This window comes from Eptatretus burgeri, chromosome 6 (genome assembly GCF_056783735.1).
Source record: "Eptatretus burgeri isolate ZD-2024b chromosome 6, Ebu_testis_v1, whole genome shotgun sequence".
In the NCBI taxonomy this organism is placed as follows: Eukaryota; Metazoa; Chordata; class Myxini; order Myxiniformes; family Myxinidae; genus Eptatretus; species Eptatretus burgeri.
The window spans coordinates 21,843,369-21,868,368 of NC_140966.1; the positions used below are offsets into that span (position 1 = coordinate 21,843,369).

At 42.9% G+C, this 25,000-nt stretch overlaps 1 protein-coding gene across 9 annotated transcripts in view; it reads right to left on the reverse strand.

Annotated features, from left to right (window-relative positions):
* PHF21A (PHD finger protein 21A) overlaps nucleotides 1-25,000 on the reverse strand; it is a 240,559-nt gene that overhangs the window by 114,421 nt on the left and 101,138 nt on the right. For all 9 annotated transcript variants that reach the window (XM_085884260.1, XM_085884258.1, XM_085884259.1 and 6 more), the window contains one exon: nucleotides 15,267-15,329. In XM_085884260.1, coding sequence (XP_085740386.1) covers nucleotides 15,267-15,329 — 63 coding nt within the window. The remainder of the gene's footprint in view (nucleotides 1-15,266; nucleotides 15,330-25,000) is intronic.

Here is a 25,000-nt window from a genome sequence, read left to right on the forward strand (position 1 = left end):
CACCACCGCACAAACAATAAAACAGCCTTTTATATCTCCCGACACACATATAACGTCCTATTTACCAAACAACCTATCTATACATGCATTTAATGGGGGATCTGAGCTAATCCTATATTTAGTAATCCAATAAGGGCCATTTCCGTAACAGTATAATGATATGTATATATATATATATATATATATATATATATATATATATATATATATATATATATATATATATATATATATATATATATCAAACAAAAAATGCATTTTCAACCATTTTGGACAACATATACAATCATACATGTAACCCATTTCTAAAAAATGAGCTATAAAAATGGAAAAAAAATAGCCTGTGTTTGGATAAAAAAACATGCTTTGTAAGCAACTATATCCATAGGACCCATAGCAAAGTATACATTTTCTGAAAGCACAGACACTTGGGCATTATATAACATTAAGATTGTTTATCTTATTAAAACTGGGTTCAATTTCTAAGCTTTCTCCTCATTTAGGACCACAGTGTACACAATACCATGCTACAAGCCATAATCATGCATAAATAATTACTCGTAACCTAACAAAGTTAAAACAACATGGTGCATGACTGTGTACTTAAAACACTTTTGCTGTGGACTACAATTATTTTACTTCTTGAATGTGTGGAATCCTAACCTGAAAGATGACTGTGTATGTTTTCAAGGAAAGTCAGTGGTCAGAGAGGAAAGATAAAAAGGCAGAAAAAAATAGGTGTGCTTTTTTCAAACAATACTGCATCAAACATGAACATGTGCAGTACACCAAGGCAAATCAAGCAGAAAGAACAAGAAGCCAAATGCTGCAAATGATATTCCAAAATTCTGCAGAGAAGTGACTAATGTCACACAGCAGGTTCAGTACAGCTTTTCTTGACTGCCAGAGAACAAGCATCCATGCTTGCAAACAGCCCCTGCATCACCAACTCCGTTCCTGCTGTGTATTCTTTATATTGACAAGCATGTAGTGAAGTATGCAATTACATCTTGATGTATTCGGTGAAATGATTTACAATGATCAAAATGACATAGCAGTTTTGCAAACTCAATGAAAGCCACAAATGCAAGATGAGCCATTTCAAAACCAACAAATAAATCTACAAATATGTTCAGGTTCTACGAAGCAAAAAAATATCAGTGAATATCTTTCAGCATGGCATTTGCTGACGTATAAGATGTATAAGAAAATTATAGTAGGATCTCGTAAAATCCCAAAGAGAAACGACCATTTAATATTTCCCGAAAGTTTAAGATCAAGTAGCATACAGTATCTAAAACATTCTTGTTTTCGTTCCTTTCACATGACAAGGCAATGTTTAAAATTGTGAAATACTGTTGTGGGGCCGGGTATCGGCTGCGAGCACGACTGCTAGATGGAGCAGCAGAGTCGGCTCGAACAATCACCCGGAATTTAGATCGTACCTTTTCGGAAAACTCCGGAAAAGTACGGGTCCCTTATCGGACCGTGAAGCATCAATATTTCTGCCACATGGTGCAGGGTTATTCGCCAATTTTCAAAATACCAAGATTTCCACGTGGCAATTTACCGAGTCTCCACACCCTCGATCGCACCTGTACGGAATGAGCCGCTTAGCGTACTCGAACCGCATGCGACCCGAGCGGTTTATCGCCAAGATCCGTCAGTCCAAATGTCCCGTTACAGCGGCAACAGCCTGGCTAATTTTCCAACAGGCAGCACGCTAAGCCAATGGAGGAAAGGACACGAACGAACGGATACATTTCACAAATGGGGATGTTTATTTAACAATAATAATTGGGGAACAAGGGAAGCATGCAAGAGCAGAGTTAAACCGATTAAAAGAAATGCACGTATGTAGAGCAAAGAGCACTTAACAATTCACTACTTAGCAGACTGGCACCACAAACACACACCCAAAAGAATCAGACCAAAGTGGTTTTTATTCGGACCTCCAGCCTGGAGGACAGTCGAGCTGGAGGTGAGAGTCTGTTTGACATTTCCGCCTTGTGCGGTCTTCAAGGATCAGGTCCTCAGGGCAGAACTGGACCCCCAGCACGATCCAGACGCCCTCACGTCCAGGCAACAGGCGAACGAAGTTGGCAGGGCGAAAGCTGGCAGGAGAAGACCCTCCGTTGCACCGACCACTCCGTGCGCAGACACTTTCGCACTCAACCACCTTGTGTGCAGATGCTCACTTCTTGCCAGAACCCCCAAACTCTCTGCGCGTGCAGACCGCACCCATAATTATACCCCCCCCCTCTTCAGAGGGGAGGGGGGCCGCCTCTCACAACCCTCCCTCTCTCACTGGCTGTTTTCAGCACGCAAATCGCTTGTCGTCTCTCTCACTGGCCAAAACAGGTGGCAAGCTCCTTGATTGACCCGGGGGCATGGTGACATCATGTGGATCGCCCCTCACACAGTCGTGGAAGTCTGATTGGCCGGGCGACGGTCACCTCACTCGTTGCACCGCTGATTGGTCGAGGGCCGCCGCGTGGTTCCTCCTTGAACTCCGCCCACCATGACGTCGGCCAGAGCGAGGTGAAGGAAGCGAAGTGAATGTGAGGGTGATGCAGTGTTGTCGGCGTTGATGTTGGTGGTGTAAAAATAAAAGAAAAACCCTAACTATCAAAATAACTCCACAGCGCATGAACATTTAATTACCCATTAGACCAGGGACGGGACCCTAACTGGCAACACGTACTTACCGATATAACTGAGCTATAGGACCTGTATGTTGAGTGCAGTAAACTTCCAAATCTGCAACACTACATCTGAAATTCAAAATAGATCTAAGCTTCCAACATTCAGTGAAGATGACCTTATCAAAGACAAAGGCAATAACTTTTTTTTCTTGATGTAGCTCTGATTTTGAACACACACAAACTGGCCTCTGGATACAGAGGTAGACATTCACATGCAGGGGTGTGCTGATCATGGTGAAGCTTCTTATATTGTTGATGATTTACAAGCTAATTGTGGAGCGTGTTATAGGGGTCCAGTGTTCAAATAAATTGTATCTTCCTTTACTGTGAACTTCCTGCCCATTAGCAATCCTGCTGGACTATCCAGCGCATGACTGATCTGCGTCGAATGCCATGTGAGGAGGGCAAGTCTGCAGTCAGTACCTTCATGTTTACACTTCTTCTGGGTCTCTAATTGTTTCTACATTACGCTCATCAAGACTGCTGGAGCTGCCGTCACTACATTAAAATTCCACACTTTTGCAAAAGCTCAGAACTTAACACCATCAAAATGTCCATAGTTATCAGTCATGAGGTAATCCGGTACTACTAAACTCAGAGAAAATACCCTGAAGACACTGAATATCAACACGGCTTGGGAAAGGATCAGGCAGTCAACGTGCAAGAGGAAACTTTGAATAGTAATAACAGATAATTAACCACTGAGCACTGTCAACTTGGTGTAATTCAGTTGCGGGATTACTCCATATGGCCTGAACGGAACTTCATGCTGAAGCAATGGCCTCCAAAACCTGTGACTTTTGGTACATCTGGCATGTTTAACAACTACTGACAATACGATCAATATCCCTATTTGTTTTAGGGTAGTATACACTGTCTTTAGCAAGAAATTTCGTCTTCTCGTGACCAAAATACCCCGAGTGGAGATTGAAGAATTTTGTGTTGTAAACATTTCAGAATAACGACTCACTCTCCCTTGAAAATGATAGTTTTCAACTGTAAGCTCGCCGTGACAACTTCAGAGCCCTCTAAGGGACACTGGTGTGCGTTTCATACGCTCAGGTCAGCCAATGATTACATCACAAAGTTGACTAAAATATGCAGGGTCATGGAGTGTTTCTTGCTGTAGAATTCAAACCTTTTCAGACGAAAATCTGACGAGGTTCACACATAGATCTCGCTCGATTGCACAGGTGTTGTTCAGACTAGGTAGGTGAGAGACCATCCAGGGGTCGATTGTCTGTGCTCTTGTGATGCTTGATGGTGAAGTTATATCCCTGCAGACGAACAAATATTGATTGAAGATATGGATGTGCAAGTGGATTCTCCATGATCATTTGCAGTGGAAGGTGTTACATTAGCAGTGGTCCGTTATCACATAATAACGACCATAATCGGAAGGTATGAAATCGTTCCACATCAAAAACGATCGCAAGCAGTTCCCGCTCAAGATAAGTATAGCTTTCCTTGGCATCAGAAGGTTTTGCCAGCAAAGTCAGTTGGTTGGAACTGGTTGTCATGAGGCTGGAGCAGGGTGACGCTCAGGCCATGAATACTCCTGTCACACTGGAGGTACACTTGCTCATCCGGCCAGTAGTAATGAAGAAGTGAGCATGAAAAGACCTCCGTTATAAGGTCATCTAATGTCTTCTGATGATGCAGCTAATGTCCTGAAACCGGCATGTTGGTTAAGCAGCTCAAGTCGTGGTGCCAACTTTGCACTGAAGCTATCCACAAAGTATGCGAGATATGTTATCAGACCAAGAAAGTGCTGGAGCTCGAACTTGGGCATAAGTGGGAGAATAGCCCGAAGGTCCTTGACCTTCTGAGCATCTGGCTGGATTCCCTGAGCACTGTACATATTCCGAAAGAAAGCGCTATTGATCCTCTCAGTGAAACGCTTCACAGAACTTAACATGTCTTTCACGTTGCACAGTCAACAATAGCTCGTGCAGGTTCTGATCATGTTCCTGTTCCGTAGACCCATATAGCGTAAGGTCATTGGAAACATTAACAGCACCTTTCCAATTCCTCAGTATACAATCCATCTTGAGCTGGAAAATGTCCTGGTTAATGGACAAACCGAATGGAAAATGCTGGAAACGGTATCGGCTTCATGGGGTCTGAAATGTAAGCAGACGCTAACTGACAGCATTGAGTTTCCCAGCCTAGTCGCCATATTTGGCATCAGGCTTCGAGTAGTATTTAGCTCCAGCAAAACAACGATTTAGCTCTTCAGTTGTTTGGGTGCTGTGATGTGGGCGAATGGAGGAAAGCATGGTTTAAATGACGTGAATCTCGGCAAACACGAATGCCACCATCCTTCGTTGCGACACATGTTAATGAGCGAGCCCATTCTGTTGGTTCCTCTCTATAGTACCTAATAATGCCAAGACACTCTGTGTTGTCAAATTCAAACTGAATTTTGTCCTTCAATGCAATATGGTGTTCGGCAAGGAGCATCAACATGAGGGGGCACATTCGGAACAATAAGTTTATGTGTGGCTCAAAACTCACCAATACAGTGAAACTGTTGTGGATGTGCAGAAAATATGTCCTCTATACTGTTGTATACGGATTGTCGTTCTATGGCAGTGCACGGTGAAAAAAATTCATGCTCTCGAATGATGGAAGTCCGAGGATGGCTGGGCCAGGGACATCGACAACAAAGAAATTAATGCCCATGCAAGGTGACTCCTTAAACATGTAATGGATGTGAACAGTACTGACACAGTTATAGGAGTTCTGTTGTAAGCAGGAAGCTTAACGTTAGTGACTGGGTGAAGAACTTTCATATGAGGAGGATGTTTTTTTGTTGAATTCCTCTGGAATCGTTTGATGGAATAGGCACAAAGGGAGGGTATCCCCCTGGGGGAAACGACATTTGTGCATGCACAAAATTTGTCGATGAGCTCGGCGTACTACGACGTATGCCAGCGTGCTCTTAACGTATACAAAACTTACCCATAACGTATTCGACGTGTGCCAGCGTATTCGCCAAATTTTTCATACGTTGGCATACGCTGGCTAAAACGTCAAGGTGAGACAGTGGCTTAAGTTATCTATAAGTTATCGAAACATTCTGTGTACGTTACGAATACGTTATGCACACGTCCAATTCGTTATGAATACACTATTATACGCGCAAAACTGAAAAAAAAAAATCAATAGTTCAGCGTACGCCAGCGTTTTAGATAAATTTTGATACGTTGCCATACGCTGGCTAAATCGTCAAGGTGTGACAGGGGCTTTACATATAATCCAGCAGATATAGATATGATGCTGACGTGCCAGCCTGTTGCAGAGAGCAGTACTCCTTTCAGCTCTGGAAAGAGACCTTGGAGACTGAGAGTAGCTCTGATTTTCCAAGGAAAGAATTTGATTGATGGTGATCCTCAGTCTGCAGCTGGCTTTGGTGGCCAGCTTTACAATGCTGTCAGCTGAAGAAAGGTTATGGCTGATGTTGAAGCTGAGAAGTTCAAGAGACTGAACCTCTTCCATTGGATGACAAAGGAAATAGGTGGGTTGGTTTGATGATTCCTCCAGAGCGATAGGGCAATACTGAAATTTTTCCAGGATTGAAGAGATTTTGATTTCTCAGAGAAGTGTCAAATCATTAACAGATCAGCAGAGAGAGCGAGCGAGAGATGCAGCTACTGTCTGCAGAGCAGAGGAATTGGGTACTGTATGACATGATGTGGAGTCATCTGCAAAATGGAGAGTGGGTTTTCCAGAACATCGGAGAGGTAATTTTTTGATGAGGAAAAAGGCTTGGCACAAAACACCACCATGAGGAGCTCAAGCCTGTGCTGTTCGAGGGGAGGTGAAGGTTCCATTGATGGCAACCTGTTGACTGCATTAGTGATGGAAGTCAGCAATCCAGGATGAAAGTGGAAATCTAGGCCACAGGTAAAGCTTTGCAAGGAAAGCAGGATGCCAGCATGTGTCGAATGCTTGAGATTTGTCCAAGGAGATGTTTCTAACCTCTTGGTTGAGAGTGAGAGCCAACCATTGCTGAAAGAGAAGCAAAAGCATGTCCAGAGTTTAGTGAATGGGACGAAAACCAAACTGACTGTTAGAGAACCGGTTGTATAAAAACAGGAAAGACTTGACATCATAAGCAGTGATGGATTCCATAACTGTGCTTGCAATTGGAAGCAAGCTCACTGGCCCATAGTTGGTGGGGTCTCTGTGCACCCTTTATTTAATGCGGTGATGTTTGCTGACTTCCATGCAGATGGGAGGTGTCCAATGGAGAACACAAACTGAATAGAGCAGATAGAAAGACAGAAAGAATAGCAGAGCAGGATTTGAGAACATGGGGAGGGATGCCATCTGGGCCTGCCACCAAAGTAGGGACTCAATGGACATCAAAACTGCAAAATAATTGTTCTTGTTGCATGAAATAAAGCAACACATTGCACAAGAGTGCCCTACATTTTGATCAAATCAACTTGAAATTAATTGCAAGAACGGATTGTTCAAGCTCTATTCTTTATGTGAATGAGGAGTTGTGGGAATCAATTGAATGTATGGAGTAATGGAAACCAATACATTTCATAGAATAAAATGGACGAGCAGCTGTACACGAGTCTCACACCAATGTAGTTAATGCATGGAGTCACAATAAATAGTGCAGAGAGTGAATATCTGAGAGCTCTGAAATGTGGAAACAGATTTTCTGAAAAACCCAGGAACAGGTTGGTCATGGTAGAGTCTAGATTTTAATTCCACCCATTAAGGCATCTGGTTCTGTAATGGTTGGATTATGTAGTTTGACAACAGATGACACCAAGTGAATCAACATGCCAAAACACCATTCCACGTGTTCTTCCATTGTCAGGCATGACTTGGTGCTTAGTAGGCAGTACGTTATGTCATACAGTACGCAAACCTTTTTGGAGGTGATGTTGAGCTGCCTGCCCCACATCATAACAGTTGCTTGTGGATGTTGAAGATCCAGCAATGGCATTCCAAAAGAGTAGGCCCTCATGATGGGTTGATATTCTTGTACAATTCCAATTTTTTGTCAAGGGTTCAGGGCTGCTTCTCCAGCAACTGCAGCTTAACCATTGTTAAATTCTCAGTTGTTAAATATTCATAATTTAGCAGTTATCACACACACCCTGCTGGCCCACTAAGGCGAATGCAAAGACTGAATGACTCAAAGGCCGACTCTTGCCAAAATAAAATGGGATATTTACATATCCATGTTTGGACTGGCAAAACAGTAGATGTGAAATCAAATAAACATTTTGCTCCACGACATACCCTTTTGGCACATTCATAACCCCTCCCCCTAAATCCTTTACCCCCCCCCCCCCCGGCCAATGTGAAAAACACGAGTACAAACTTGCACGTAAAAGGCACAGACATTACGACACGACAGACAAATTAAGGTGACACCAAATTTGAACTTGTGCCTATTAAGTGGAGGAATATTCAGACAAGTGGGATGCCTATTCCTGGATACAATGTACTCTGAAACTACTGATCACATACACGAATAAGGTCACACAACTGCATTGAAAAACAGATGTCACATTATCAGAAAAAAGCAGGCAGAGTTCGTAATAACTATGGTGAAATGATTTATGCAAATGAAATTATTTATGCACTTGGGATTTATGCAAAGTGGATGATAATTATCCTGAGGGTCACCAGAAACTTTATTCCACTTATAAAGCTCAAAATAGGATTTGCAGCATTTCTTTTGAAAGCAAGCTCAAAAAGATTGGTGGAATGCAAGAGTCAGGAATTAGATGGTAGAGAGGGATACTGAGACTGGGCCAGCAGCATGGTCTTGGAGATGGAAACCGATGGAATTTGCAAAATACCTAATGGTTATCATGTGGCTTTCTGTTAGGAAGAAGGAACAATTTGCATTTTTGGACCTCCCACATTCCAGCTCAAGAACCGGCCTGGCCGTCAGCCCTTTAAACACCCTGCATACGGGTGAGATGTGGGGGTTGTTATTTCGGTAGCCAAGCAAAAATTCATGAGTTTCAGCACCCTCCCCTTTAGTCTTCACAAGCATGATATTAACGTTCCATTTTCTGTGATGGAAATGTTCAAATGTTAAATATTGGTTGCCAGCACATCTCACTCATAATCATTACATTTACACCCATTTGACTCAAATCACAAATATACTCTCAGCAATAACGACTCAGACGCTTTTCATACGACTTCAGGAATAATTTCATACTTTCTAGTGGGTCATTTAATTGAATATTATGGCCAAGTCTATCATTTTCATAATATTCATGGCTATTATTATTGGACCAAACCATTTTTACCAAAGTGGGAAGCTTAGAAAAAAAATAATTGAGAAACAAATTGCAACACCAGTCTCTGCAGGTTTTCATAGAAGGTGAATGAGTGGCCACATGATGGTAGTTCAAATCTCAAAGCTGACAGTCTTCCAGTCCGGCGGTACAGATGATGATCCAGCTGCTTTAGCCACCATCACAAATGGTGGTCAAGGCAACACTAACATTGTGTAAAGGTGAATTTTCATGAAGCACTCAAGTTTTGGTCCATGATGGCCTGCCTTAATTTATGCATGAGGTTGGCATAACATTAATCTGTGGCTATACTTTTACAAGGCATGCAGTCAATCAAATGGATTATCTTGGCATCTTAGAAATCAAGGAAATGATCTCTCCGGTTGGGAGTTTGATCCGATATATCTTCGGTGATTCCTTGTGCTTCCATTGCATGGATTCAAATTTTGTTTGAGGATCCCAGCCGCAAAGCCACGTTTTGTTACCAGACAAGTGGATCCAGACGAGTTGAGAAGCTTGAGATAATGCTAACCGTTGCTGTCGATAATCACGAATGCTGAGATTTTGGCAGACCAATTGTTCAGAGACCTTGGATATACCCAATTGTTCATCGGTAATTGTGAAAATGCTGCTTAAAAACATTTTTATGAATAATGTGGATATTTTGGCAACCCTAAAATGGCAATCCTCCATGCCTCAACCAGGTTAAGTGTGTAGGTTGTAATCTGCTGGCAGTGCTGATATGGGGCATCTTCAAAAGACACATACATTCTTAAAGTTAAAGTTAGCCGCTCACTTTGCGACTGTGGAATACTAGGCTGTACCTTCCCCATCAATGCCACATGTTTGTGCATTTTCCTTTGGAGCTGGCAACCTCTTCATTTGCATAAAAAAAAAATTAATAGCATCTCAATGCTCAATTCAAGCAAGATAAGTAATTGTACAAAATCGTAAATTTCTATGTTGTAGTCTGAAAGAACAAACAATGTCAGATAAATGAAACAAATGACAGGTAACAAGCACAAATTTGGGTGGAGTGAATGATACTTGTCATCAAGCTATTTAACATAAACCGAGTCCAGTGCCCTCCATGTCACATTTCACTAATTTTATATCCCTCTAACGATATATACTAAATTATTTTGTGAAGTCATAATAATTACAGGAATACAAAGCGTAAAATCATATAGCAGTAGAATAAATAATCAACTAGAACGGGCACTCGGTAGAGCGCATACCTTCACCGCCACAACTTTTTTCCGGGCACATTTGAAAAACGTCATTTTAAAACGTCCATGACGTCACAACTGTCAGTCCGATTGACGTCAAATTTGGTGTGTAACCTCCTTGAAGGCAGTCCAACAAAATGGAATGATAAACACTGAAAAATTAAAAAGTTGAAAAATGACGTCATCTTTTAACGTCATTTTGACGCACTTCCGGGGACGTCACGTCCAATCGAGGACTACCATTCTGAAAGCTCGTAGTTCACTGAACGTTTTAACATTGGTTTCATGTCAATAGCTCTATTAGATCTGAAGCTATGCTTACAAGTATATTTTGACCTTGAGTGTGACCTTGACCTTGACTACAGAGTTAATTGGCAAAACCTGTACATCAATAAACAGATATTTTGGTACTGATCCGAATGCCTGGATTTGGGAGACTTTGCTTTATAAATTATATAGATATTTGAATGTAAAATATCAGGACATTTTAGCCACAATTGAAAAACGTCATATTCAAATGTCAATGACGTCATAACGATCAGTCCGATCGAAGTCAAATTTGGTGTGTGATGTCCTTAAGGTAAGTCCTACAAAATGGTATGATCAAAACTGATGAGATCGAAAATTGAAAATTTACGTCATCTTGTGACGTCATTTAGACGCACTTCCGATGACGTTACGTCAAATCCGACACTACATATCCGAAAGGTATCTCGTCATGGAACAATATGGCGGTGGTTGCATGTCGATAGCTGCATTATGAAGGAAGTTATGCTCAAAAGAGTGTTTTTGACCTTTTCATGACCTTGACCTTTGACCCGATCACTCCCAAAATCTAATCATATCGTCCTTGGATACTCACGAATCATCCCACCAAATTTCATGCAATTCGGTTTAATACTTTCTGAGTTATGCGAATAACAAACAAACACACATATTCACAAATAAATAAATACACAGCGACCAAAACATAACCTTTCGCAGAATGCGAAGGTAACAACTGCTCTTCAAACAGATCAAATGTTGTTACATGGATGGGGATGGTGGGAGGATCAATCACTAGAGTGTGGTAGGAACAGCAAGTACCATGTGACTTCTTGTAACTTAGATTACTCGTGTATCAGGAAAATTGCAAGAGTCAGTCGCTTTGTTAAACATGCACTGAGAAGACAGTGAGTGTTACCTTTAAAACAGTGTAGAGAAAGTATATTGTGAAACCTCCTGTTTTTGAGTGAGGCTGGGTGTGGACTCGGACACAAAGGTAAAATTGGAAAGCACATTGCGCTAAAAAAGGAAACAGCACGGACTGTTTGGTCGGCACACCACAGACAATGGTGGCTGCAGAGCCTTGGAGAGGGGGTGCAAGAATATATTGGGACTGCCCCATGGGGTCGGATGGTCCAGAAGATGGCATTCCCACAGCCACACGAGGCCAATTTTCAGGCCCCCACCATGAATGAAGTTGGTCCCAAAGTTTACAAGGGCAGTGACCGTACGGAGCAGTATTTCTTCTTTTTTTCACAATGTCAAGGCTCACGAGAGCTTACACACACAACATATAACAAAGGGAGCAGGAGACAAGAGGGGCAGGAGAGAAAATAACAAAACAGTGGGGAACAGAGACATAAGGAGATCTGTGAAGGGTAAGGGATGGGGTGGGGTACACGGGGTAAACAAAAAGACACTACAGGGACTTTCAGGAAGAAAAGCGGGGAATTTTAAGGAGGTAGGTTTGGGGTGGATTAACGGCGGTATAAAAGATCATGGTTTTGGATGGGGGAAGATAAAAAATGGTGATGAACAGTTGTTTTGATGACATGGAGGGAAGAGTAGGATTGAAGAGAGTGTGGGAGTTTGTTCCAAAGGCAGGAAAAAAAAAAAGAGGACTGAAAGAGTGAAGGTGAGCAGTGATTCGTGATTTTGGTAGTTTTATCAGAAAAGGGGTTGTTTGCAGACCTTGAGCACCCTGCGGAAATGTGGTGGGGACAAATCGCAGAGAGAGAGCAGGGGAGGCGAGGCTGGAGAGATCTTGGATTTTTAGAAGATTTACAAACAATTTACCGATATATACAACCCGCAGATTGAATCTTGTCAACAGACTGGTGACGTTCCTCCCAATAACAATACCGTGAACACTGATACATGAAAACACCAGATACTCATCAACTGGACGGTCTTCTCATCAAGTTGTTTTGTAGTTCCTTTAACTCTTCCTTTTTTGTCCTCCGCAGACCAACGCAAGCTGTTCGATATGCTGATGCATGTTAAATGGCGATTCTTCTCATCACCCTTTAGTGCTAGTTCAGCAGCAAATTCTGTCATCGCATCAATGTCAGTCTTCAGACGTTCCTGGTGAGATTTCAAGTCAGCTGTTTCTTCTTCAAGCTTCCATTTTCTTGCCATAACAAGGTTACCTTGCGTTATTTTTCACGCTTTTGCTCATCAAGATTGATATTTTATGCATGCACCAGCAGCAGAAGTAAACAGTTTCTTGTTCGGTTGTATGGTTTGAACTCCTCCCACAGCATCAAGATGATAACACAGGTGATTATTTGGGCCACAATTGATTCCTTCAGGTTTTTGACTTCGATCTCTTTATTCACTGAAAGCTCTCTTGCCACTTTCTTGGTTGTGGGATAAAAGTAACAACTTTTTCACAACAGACCACATTTTGCCAAATTTTTGTTTCTGTGCTAAATCAGAATGTTACAAATGATCGAGTCTATCCTTCTTTGGATCAAAGTTTATGTGTCTGAAGGTGGCATCATCTAAGTATCTTGTACACTGTCTTTGAGCCTCATCTCCTGTTTCAGCTGTGATCCACTGTGGATCGACCAAGGTTGTCAGGGCTCTTTTCTTTAATTTCACCACAAAATCCTTCTACTCAAAATGTCTTTGGTCAAGACAGGCCAAGCTCTAGCAAGGGTGTACTTTATGGGAGATTTCTCAACCAGCTTACACACCATTTTGCCAAGAAGAGTTCTGCATTCCATGTGAAATTCCAGAATACCTCTGCCAGACACCTTTTTGGTAAGAATGGCTTCAAAGCTTTGTCGGCAGTCAGCCTGAGATCTAGCTGGGAAAGCGCCACAAATATATTTTGGTCACTGGTATCAAATGAAGACAACTGCAATGTTGTTCGGTCACTGTCTTCACTGCTTTCCATGTGTCTTGCGAGGACACTCTGGATAAGGTTCTTCAGATCATTGGTGATATATATGAGCATAGGTTGATCAGCGTAATATTTGGTCAAAATGGTGTAATTTGTTGACAAACAGATAAGACTAATTTCGGTCTAGCAAGAGCTGATTTGACAAATTCCTGTATAGTGGCAAAGGACTGATTCACTAGATTTGTGATTTTCTTCTTGTTTACCATGTCCACATACCAGCAGATGATGTGCCAGATTTCAATGGTTCTCAACGCACAGGGACTGTTGTCTAACCACGTAGTTTCGCAAAACTTCAAAGGGACTTTGGCACCCTCTGTGACCTTCGTGTAGTCTTCTGTATAAGAAAGTGAGTCACAGAACAATGTGTAGATTACACATCAAGACAAATAGCAGACTTCTCCACATCTGTTTGGAATGCACTATGAAGGATGTGCAGGCTGCAGCTCCCTAAATCGAACAGCAACTTGCCATAGTTCATTTTTATTTCAAGTCGTGCATTCTTATGAAACTTCCAGTTGCCACTTGGCCATCCATGGAAAATTGAATCAGACTTCTTGGATTCAAGCCTTCCAAACTGAATGAAATTCTGTGTGCATGTTTTCAGCTGTGCAATGTCCAACAAACTTGGAATCAAGATATCTGGACTTAACGTCATCATTTTATATGCATCAAAAATACAATAACATTTTGTGAGTTATTTTATCTCGTCATTGTTATCTATCCTCATGTTTGAATTTAAGCTAAAGCATCTCTTTCATTTGGTTTTTCATATAATTACTTTGTGGTCATCTGAATAAGTTCATCAGTCAGGTTGAAGACTATCATTTGTCATACCTAAGCAACGGTTCAGTCATTATATAGCTCTTTGGCCCAACTTTCAGTCAAGAGGTCTTCGGCTGACCTTATCTCAAGCAATGTGCTTAGTCTTGTTTTATATACATTGTCTAAAGGATCGTGTCATGGAAGAGCTTGTATATGTATAGCAGATGGAGCGAGACAGTAATAGCAGCAGGCAAGTGTACTTTATATCACTAATAAGGACATTAGTAAACAAATCAAAGTCTTGATGGTATCGACCAGCATTATATTTGATGAAGAGTCCTCATGGCATACAAGAGTGTCAAATGAGACTTGACTATTCTTCTATCAAGAGGCTGTGAAATTAAAACATACAATTAATTCTGCTGGGTGAATAAAAGACAATTGTGTGAGGTGTCATTTTGGTACAAACTGAAAATAGTATAGTCGACTTTCAATTAACTCCACTTTGACAATGAGCAAGTGGTATAAACTGGATTCCTATTTTATATTAGTAATGCATCGGATGAAAGAGGCCTTGGCGAATAAGAACATGAAATGATTATTGGTGAGAAAGACCTTGAGTTTAGGTCCAAATACATATCATGTGTGCAAGACATGTGTGCAAGGGAGGGAGTGTAGGGAAAGATAAATTGCAAAAAACATTGAAAAGAAGGAAAGGAAAAAGGAATGCAGGTGGAAATGGGAGGTGGGAGAATTAGAGAAAAGAGGGAAGTGGGCAGGGGGGGGGGGTCACATGAAGGAACAGATGTGTTTAGATTATATGGATGGGAGGTGTAGAATTATGGTCTTGCACACACATTGCCTTCAGTCCTTTAAGTATAAAGTATAAATGGCCTTTAAGAATAAATAAAATAAAAAACACAAAACCAAAGAACACGGATAAATGATCACAATGATTGCCCCCCCCACCCCCACCCCCAAACGTGTGTAGATTGTAAGAAACACCGAACGAATGACAGTAATTAAGCAATGCAGCTTTCCCAGCATGCCTCGCTATTGTGTGCCGCACCAATATAAAGCGAGCACTCGCTGAAGCGTTCTTGCCACTCACCGGAGCATTGCTAGCTTGCTGCTTTGTCAGCAGGTCTTTTCGAAGCTGCTCGACTACCTTCTTCTGCAAACACAATAAACATTGAAACATGAGGCCAAATTATACAACAATGGAAGGGAAATTAATGACTTATTGAAAAGTTAGCCAAGTGGAGGCAAGTAGAGGCATGGTACTGTACATGTTAAAACTACCCTGCGCTCCATTTTCCAGCTGATTCTCAAAACAAGTTTAACACCAACATTAACATGGGAAACAGGCAAAGTTTAAATAAATAAATAAATAAACAGGTAATATCAAACTTTTCATCTTTTTCAAGGGTCAGGGAGAGGGTGGAGGGGGGGGGACCAGCAGCAGCCAGCCAATTACTTCGGTGTAAATCCCATTTGCAGATAGACAGCCATGTTGTATACCCACGATAGGCTGCTGCAAGCACGTGATGTCATATTCATTCAATCCATTCCATGGGAGAGACATGGCTACCACAATGGAAATTAATGGGCAAATCATTGAAGTTGCTTTTGTTGATCCTTTTATTATTCTTATTTTTTTTTTTTTTTTAAACACAAGGATGTAAAATTGAAAACTCAATCATGATCAGACCTAGAAATTCTCAGCTTTTGAAGTTTGCCTCTCATCTCACCAAAATGCAAATATCTTATGCTGTTATGCCATTTATACTTGAATCAATAGCATCACAACTTGCTGAATGCATCGATTATTTGCAACCTCTGATATGAGGTTTGTTTCACTGTGTGGTGAACATTCTCAAGCATCAATAAGATAGACCGTTGCATAAACCAGAGGTGGTGCATATTAAAAAAAAAACATTCAATCTCAATCTCAGAGCAGAGGGAAAGGAATTACTTATTAATCACAGGCATTCCCATTTCAAAATATACAAGAGCATACATGACAGGTATTTAAAAAAATATATAAAAAAACCCAAACAATTGCATACTCGTAAAACAAACTACGATACAACTTATTCAAAACAGGTACAGCAGTAAAAAAAAAATAATAATAATACTAATACTAATAATAAAATAAACAATTTTTAAAGCAAGAAACCATGTCAAGAAGAGTGTCAAAGTTAGAAAAACAATGATATGACATCGATAACAAATACTGGGGAAACTTGCACTGAACCAACTGATAAAAAGAACAGCTGAAAAAAAAAGACCCCACAGTACATACACAAGACTTGGTGAAACTGAAAGAAACAAAACAACATAGAAACAAAACTTACATTGCCATTCAAAAAGATTCTGCCTTTGTGTCAAAGGTACATGGCACACACGGTTGCCATAGCAGCAAGAGATTTTCTGGTGTGGCCTTTGTTACCTTAAAATTGCAGGAAGAAATTTCCACCAATCAGAGGTGTATTCTGAATATCCAGTTCATCTCAAAAGACAGAAAGTAACAGACCTTTTTGGATCCCTCTTGGAAAAAAAATAAATAAATAAATAAAAGAGGAGGTACAGCACAGAAACAAAGAAGAAGAAAGAGATAAATAAAGTTATTCTGCCTTTCCTCAACAATGTCTGCAGGTTGTGCTGCCCGGAGCAGGCCCGGCAGATGGTGAATAGTTTCATGGGATTTCTACGTGATCAGTTTCATAATGAGAAGCAAGCAGTCACACCCATCCCATGCCCCAAGTCAACACTCTATCTTTGGCCAGAAAAACTCTGCAGCATATCAGCTGACACCCCTATATATTTTTGAGGGTACAACCGTTGTAAATCTTGGATGTAAAGAAAGAACAAATATCGTCAGAACATATAAACCGTTTTCATGGTGATGCAAATGAAAAAAAAAGCGTTTCTTTAAAATGTATAAATCTTGATTAGAAATAAATAAAGATTTCACAAATTACATCAGCATTTTGCTCGTTGAAGCTCACTCAAGAGGGAGGAAAAGGGAAGACGAGAAAAAAATCTTGCTCCACAACAACTGACCATGGACATTGAAGAGGTAAATGAATAAATTAAGAAAACAAACAGAAAGAGAGAAGTTGAAGTATCAATCAATAAGGTAGAGTGAACAGAACAAAAATGAAGAAGGTTAAAAGTTTTATTTGTCTGCAGAGTTTCAAACTTAGGAGTGACCAAATGCTTGAGAACCTGTGCTATGAGCTACAGATTACCATTATTCCTTGTGGTTAGGAATTATAATAAAGGTATGAACGGTGAGGAGACAGTCGATGGTGAGGAGGGTGGGGGAGAGGGAGGTTTGAACAAGAGGTCACAACTTAGAGGTCACAACGATGAATGTAACATCCATTATCCAACAGGAAAAAAAAAAAAGGTAAAATCTTTGATATGGACTAAAGTTTCCCTTCAAAATAAACAACAACCATCCACACAGTAGGACTGAGTGGAAGAATGCAAACTGAAGTGACCGTATCCGAGTCACAAAAAAGATAAACAATAGTAAAGAGAACAGGTGACAAATGCATTCTCCAAACATGCATTCAACATACAGCCCAACTTCAACAATGGAACTCAAATGGGGTATGGACAAGTCTTATGGTTGCTTCTGACTCACCACAAACTATCCCCCTACCTCCCCACCTGATTAAAATAAGCCACATCCACCACAAACCCAACATCACGAACCTACTTCATCTCAACCCCATCCTTCCCATCTCAGCTGGGGCACGGACGCCCAACCAATCAGCTGAAGAAGGCGGGCATGTTGCCATAACAGCGTCTTCTGGAAGGTTGCGATACCACAGAACTCATTTAAAAATCCTTCTGGCAGGCTTATTATGGAATACGCAAGCAAGCTATTCAGTGCCAAAATTCTTAATGTCAAATTGTGTTTGTTCCAAATTTAATACCTCATCACATCAGCAACCACTAAATTTTGATAGTTGTGTTCTTGGTTACTCCCCCCCCCCCCCCCCAAGATGTGTCACAGTCCATAATTATATAACTCAAGTGCAACTTGGCACTCAAACGCAAAATAAAAAAACAATCATACTATAAAAGATCAGCATAACATTCCACAGCAGTTAAAACAAAATTACAACTGGTGAACTAAATATACTGGAATAATAAATGGAAAGCTTCCCACACCACTTTATAATTGAAATCCATCAAAAAGATGCACACTGATATGTCAACCACATTTATTTGCAAAGGGTGTGACCAAAGCAAGGTGAAGGATTAAATCATGTGGCTAACAGGCAGAAAAAAATCAAACTTTGAAAACACAAAATATCAACAATGGAGGTTTGGAAACGTATATGGAAAACAACAAACTTGCTCTGAGACATATATTCCAAGTGTATGTGTGTTTGTTTGTTTGTTTGTGCGTTTGCACATTTTAAAGTTATTCTTTCATGGCTGAACTGTAGCATCTTGAGGCCCCAATGTTTTGGTGGAGGTACTTCAGAATCTGGGCAAGGTTTGAAGCTCCCACACGTTGACCTTGATGTCTGTTTTGTGACCACCCAAGGTCGCTATAAATTGTATATAGAGTTGTGGGGTCTAGCAGTACTGCCGCCAGCCTGCAGGCAAAAGGTAACCACCTGAGGCCACAACTACACAGCTTTTCAATGTCCAACACATTCCAAAAACCCCACTGGGAAAAAGCTCATCACCATGAGGGCAATAACTCCATACGTTTTCAATGCACATGTGCCATAACCCCGATGTAGCTTTATCCTTTGCAGTACTGGGTAACCAAGCTAGCATGTGTGTGCATGCATGCACGCACACACATACCTTGGGTCACCAAATCAAGGTTGGGTTATTTAGACTTGATCAAAACATCAAGAAGATTGATATTTAGAGCTGTAGCAAAAAAAAAAAAAAAAAAAAAAAAAAATCAACCCAGGATTGCAACATGGCAATGATGAGCCAAATGGCTTCATTTCCTTGTTTGCAGTCATATAGGATTGGACAATGACGAGTTAACACTCAGTGTGGTTCCATGGAGACTGGAGAACCGTTGTGTATCAATTACCATTCTGCACATGGAATATAAATAATTAAATCCAATCTGTTTGATTACCAACAAACAATTCACCTTCAAACGCGACGTGGACATGCAGACTCGCAAGCGAAGCTGCGCCCCTCACTCCACCAATCAGCCAGGGAGGGTGCTGATATTTCTCCGCGACGTGAACATGCCGACGCGCAAGCGAAGCTGCACCCCCTCTCTCCACCAATCAGCCAGGGAGGGTGCTGATATTTCTCCGCGACGTGAGCATGCCGACGCGCAAGCGAAGCTGCGCCCCCTCTCTCCACCAATCAGCCAGGGAGGGTGCTGATATTTCTCCGCGACGTGAACATGCCGACGCGCAAGCGAAGCTGCACCCCCTCTCTCCACCAATCAGCCAGGGAGGGTGCTGATATTTCTCCGCGACGTGAGCATGCCGACGCGCAAGCGAAGCTGCGCCCCCTCTCTCCACCAATCAGCCAGGGAGGGTGCTGATATTTCGCCGCGACGTGAACATGCCGACGCGCAAGCGAAGCTCCACCCCCTCTCTCCAGGAACCAGCCAAGGAGCGGTGCTGATATTTCTCCGCGACGTGAGCATGCCGACGCGCAAGCGAAGCTGCGCCCCCCTCTCTCCACCAATCAGCCAGGGAGGGTGCTGATATTTCTCCGCGACGTGAGCATGCCGACGCGCAAGCGAAGCTGCACCCCCTCTCTCCACCAATCAGCCAGGGAGGGTGCTGATATTTCTCCGCGACGTGAGCATGCCGACGCGCAAGCGAAGCTGCGCCCCTCTCTCCACCAATCAGCCAGGGAGGGTGCTGATATTTCTCCGCGACGTGAACATGCCGACGCGCAAGCGAAGCTGCACCCCCTCTCTCCACCAATCAGCCAGGGAGGGTGCTGATATTTCTCCGCGACGTGAGCATGCCGACGCGCAAGCGAAGCTGCGCCCCCTCTCTCCACCAATCAGCCAGGGAGGGTGCTGATATTTCTCCGCGACGTGAGCATGCCGACGCGCAAGTGAAGCTGCACCCCCTCTCTCCACCAATCAGCCAGGGAGGGTGCTGATATTTCTCCGCGACGTGAGCATGCCGACGCGCAAGCGAAGCTGCACCCCCTCTCTCCACCAATCAGCCAGGGAGGGTGCTGATATTTCTCCGCGACGTGAGCATGCCGACGCGCAAGCGAAGCTGCACCCCCTCTCTCCACCAATCAGCCAGGGAGGGTGCTGATATTTCTCCGCGACGTGAGCATGCCGACGCGCAAGCGAAGCTGCGCCCCTCTCTCCACCAATCAGCCAGGGAGGGTGCTGATATTTCTCCGCGACGTGAACATGCCGACGCGCAAGCGAAGCTGCACCCCCTCTCTCCACCAATCAGCCAGGGAGGGTGCTGATATTTCTCCGCGACGTGAGCATGCCGACGCGCAAGCGAAGCTGCGCCCCCTCTCTCCACCAATCAGCCAGGGAGGGTGCTGATATTTCTTGTTTGAACATTGATTTGATTAAGAATTGCAATTTTTTTTTATTGTGACATTGACTGAGCAAGCAATACATTAATGCGGTCTTGCAAATTTTGGGGGCAATTCGCCCAAGGGTATGGAATTGTATAAAAAAAAAAGAAAAGAAAAGGCTCCGCACACACAGAACTCGCTCTTTATATTGTTATGGTTCTACGAAACCAGCACTTCCCCAAGGCAATAGCACACAACATGTAGTGGTCCCAAGACAGTTCTTTCATTAGTATTCGCTTTCGATAGCCCTTCCATTCTGTGTTGTGGGTGTATGGGACAATATGCGTTGCATGGGCTTTAGGTAGTGTTTTTCTTTCCATTCTTTATATTATTTTGCTTACCTGTAAATTACCTTTCTTCGTGCATGCATGCACACCAAAGACAGCAACAGGGGCAAGTCATTTTCATACGTGCTCAATTTCGCATTCAAATTGCGTGCCGTTATCCAAAAAACGAGAACACCTCAGACTTCGCCAGACCACCTCAATCCCACAAAATTTCACACACCATCAAGATTCCTTTATATAAATCACCACACCATCGAACCACAACCTAAGCTCGCTTACCTTTGCCAATAACAGCCACAACAAATGACCAACCACCTCTATCACGAATCACCACACGACGACCGCTACACTGCACCACCACTCAACCACCATCACCACCAATGTTCACCACCACCCTCTAGACCAGCAGGACAAAGGGGAGCCCGACGCACCACAGTAGATACTCGGATCTGGACATTCTGTCATGTAACTTGGGGCGCAAATGTGTGCTGGGTTCCGTTCGACGTTGTGTGGGTGGCCCCAGAATTCCGCTCGGTTATGGCCTCCATTGGGTGTTCGGCACCTGCCACCATGTTGGTCTCGGAGATGGATCGTGTGGCAGAGATGGAGCAAGTGAGGCCATTTTTCGGTCGCAGAAACATCGCGTGGGCGGGGCCAACGCAGTGATTATTGGCCGCGCACAAATTTGGGTGCTGGAAAGCTCGATGGACTCGTCCTGATCTGACTCTAGATTCCTCCTCTGCCAGGGGATTATAAAGTGCCAGATTCCACACAGAAAGTGGGCAAAAAGTGAGTCAATGCAGAGTGCAGAATCAGTCAGTTGGATCTGGTTGTTGGCGTTCTGTTGATCGAAGGACAATGCACCTTGGTGGAGCAAACGGAGTGAGCGGAACAGAGTCCACAACCAAGCGGAAGAGCCAGGTGCCAGGAGAAGTACAGAATTAGTGCATTGACATTTACACGTACAGACCTCTTTGCACTCCACTTCGGACCATCTTCTCACAGTGTCATTGCATTATTTATAACCCCCCTCGATCCACATATTTACACCTTCCTCTCCACACGCCACCTGAAAATCACCGCGCCCCTCACTGCACCTCCCCCTGACCACAAACCACAGACACCCTCAGCCCCACCTCCCCCCCCACTCAGCAACTGGGTTTGCTTTGTGCCATCGATCTCACCTGGTAATCAAGAGGTCAAAATCACCTCAAACTCTCTTTCTCTTTCTCCCTCTCTCTCTCAATGATTCTGATGGCACGTGTTTGGTTAGTATAACTGAGATTGTAGGAGTTTTAGGATTGAGGTAACTCTGCACTGTCTCTTGTGTTTGTAAATAGCTGCATTTTTTTTTCCACACCACACCAGACCAATCTTTTCTTTCCTCTGCTGTACCAATATTGATGCAATAAATCCCCTGCCTATTGTTCATACCTTTCCTCACCCTTGCTTGTAAATAATTACGTATTATTATATCCTGATTATTGTTCCTTGTAAATATTTATATTGTCATTAAATTCCATGATATTTGAAGTTTCTGTGTCTGTGTGTTGGTCGTGCGGTTCGAGTATAACCCTCGCCTCCCCCCGCTGTACATCCCACCTCGGTTGCTCCACCATTGCGCCCTGCCCCTCCCGCAAGCGTTATAATCTCCAAGGATCAACGTGTCCACCTCCTATTAAGGAAGCGCTCAGCTATCCGGGCTGGTGGTGTAAACCACCCATCACCACAAATTGGGTCGGGCGATTAACCTGGTCCAGCACACCGCAACAATATATATATATATATATATATATATATAGTTACGGATCTACCGGGCGTAGTGGCGTGCGCCTGTAATCCAGCTACTCGGAGGCTTGGGTTGGAGGATCACGTTATGACGGGAGCTCTGCGCCGGGCCGCGCTATGAGAGGGTGCATGGCAGCCCGGAATCATGGCGAAACCCAATGCTTCCTTATCCCTGTGTCGTAAGAGGCGACCAGGGTTGAGTCAGGAAGGGCATCCGGCGTAAAACCTGTGCCAAATCACTATGCGGATCATAACGGATGATCCCAGCTGTGGCGACCCCTAAAGGGAGCAGCCGAAAGAAGAAGAAGAAGAAGAAGATATATTGTTACGGATCTGGAAGTCATATGCATTCAAACAAACAGATGTCCCAAGAGTCAGTTATTCCGTTAAGTACATGTGAGACAGGTCCCTTCCTTTTGTCTCATAGGAGAATCAAAGATGTGTATTGGGATGTCCTTTTGGTTGGGTTATTAAAATCTTTATATCCAACGAACCATCCAAGACCATCCAACAAACCATCTCAGACCATCCAACGAACATCCAACAACCATCCCATCCCCAATCATGATCCACTGTCCACCTGCGTCTCTGGAGCCTCGTGTTTCGAGGCAAAATCTTTGTGAAGTACCTTTTAGGGCGAGTCCGCACGTGTGGAGTGGGCGGGCTTCCCAGTATGGTGGAAACCCCAACCAGAAAGGGCGGACCCATGGAAGCCCCGTCCAATCGGGGCGAACAGTGACGTCAGTTTCACCAAGGCCCCTCCCCTCTGAGGGAGGTCGATAAAATCACCGACGCCATCCTCAGCAGAGAGTCCGGTGGAGAGGAGTTCTTTGGACGAGAGTTCTTGGGGGGTCATTCGTCGTCGTGGTTGTTGGGTTGCGCTGGAGTTCGGAGGGTTGCGAGGAATGCTGATTGCGAGGAGCGTTTCCGTGAGAGAGTCGTGGAGTTCGTACAGTGCTTGCAGTGAAAGACTTGGTGTTCGTGAAGCAACCATGAGAGCGGAGAGCGTTGGGCCCTGATCGCCGCCTCGGACTCCGCTCTACTCGACCCGGGCTCCTTCGCAGACACGGTCTCCACGCGTGCGGCCGTGGACCGAGGCACACAACCACCAACAGGTGCCGCACCACGGAGTATCCCATCCCTCCAACGTGCAGGTACCCCGCCAAACTGCGACCCCAGCTCGTCTCTCCCCCTGGCTGCAGGGGTCCAATAAAACATCTGGGTTTCTTTTCGTCTGTGTGCGTGTCTGTGTGTGTGGTGCCATTCCATTAAGTAGAATTGTTTAAGTGTTTGATCATTGTAAATCTCGCCTGCCATGTTCCCCACGCAAGTCTGCACTGTGTCCTTTTTCTCTTGTAAATTATTTGTAAATAAATGATTGTAGAAATGTTCCCAGTTCGTTTCCGTCTTTTCCTCCATTGGTCCAGCGTGGTTCGGATCTGAATTTTAGCCAGGTTTTTTATACCCGATAATCCGTTCATCCATGCTGGCACGGCTTTGGCAGTTTCCGCTGGACTGCACCCGAACCGGAGTTGGAACTCTCCTGCATCTGGTAGAGTAACCCGGTTCAAGCAAGTCGTGCCGAGAGCGTGGTTCCCCAGTAGTCAAAATGGCACAGTTAATTAGGTAAATTGGTTCGAGAAAAAAAGACCCTACGCTACGCGGTTGAGATATTGGCTTCCAAGGTCGGTTCAGCGACCCGCCGGCTTACAGAATTATCCGGAGCGAGGGCCTACAATTCCGGGAGTCTGGTGGGAGGCGACGCAAACTCCCCCACCTAGTGGACATTCTTGCCACCGACCCACAACAATATATATATATATATATATACACATATACATATATATATATATATATATATATACACATATACATATATACATATATATACATATATATATATACATATATATACATATATATACATACATATATATACATATATATACATATATATATATATATATATATATATATATATATATATATATATATATATATATATATATATATATATATATATACATATATACATATACATATATATACATATATACATATACATATATATATACACATATATATATATATATATACATATATACACATACATATACACATATACATACATATATACATATACATATATATATACACACATATATATATAGATATATATATACACTTATATATACATACA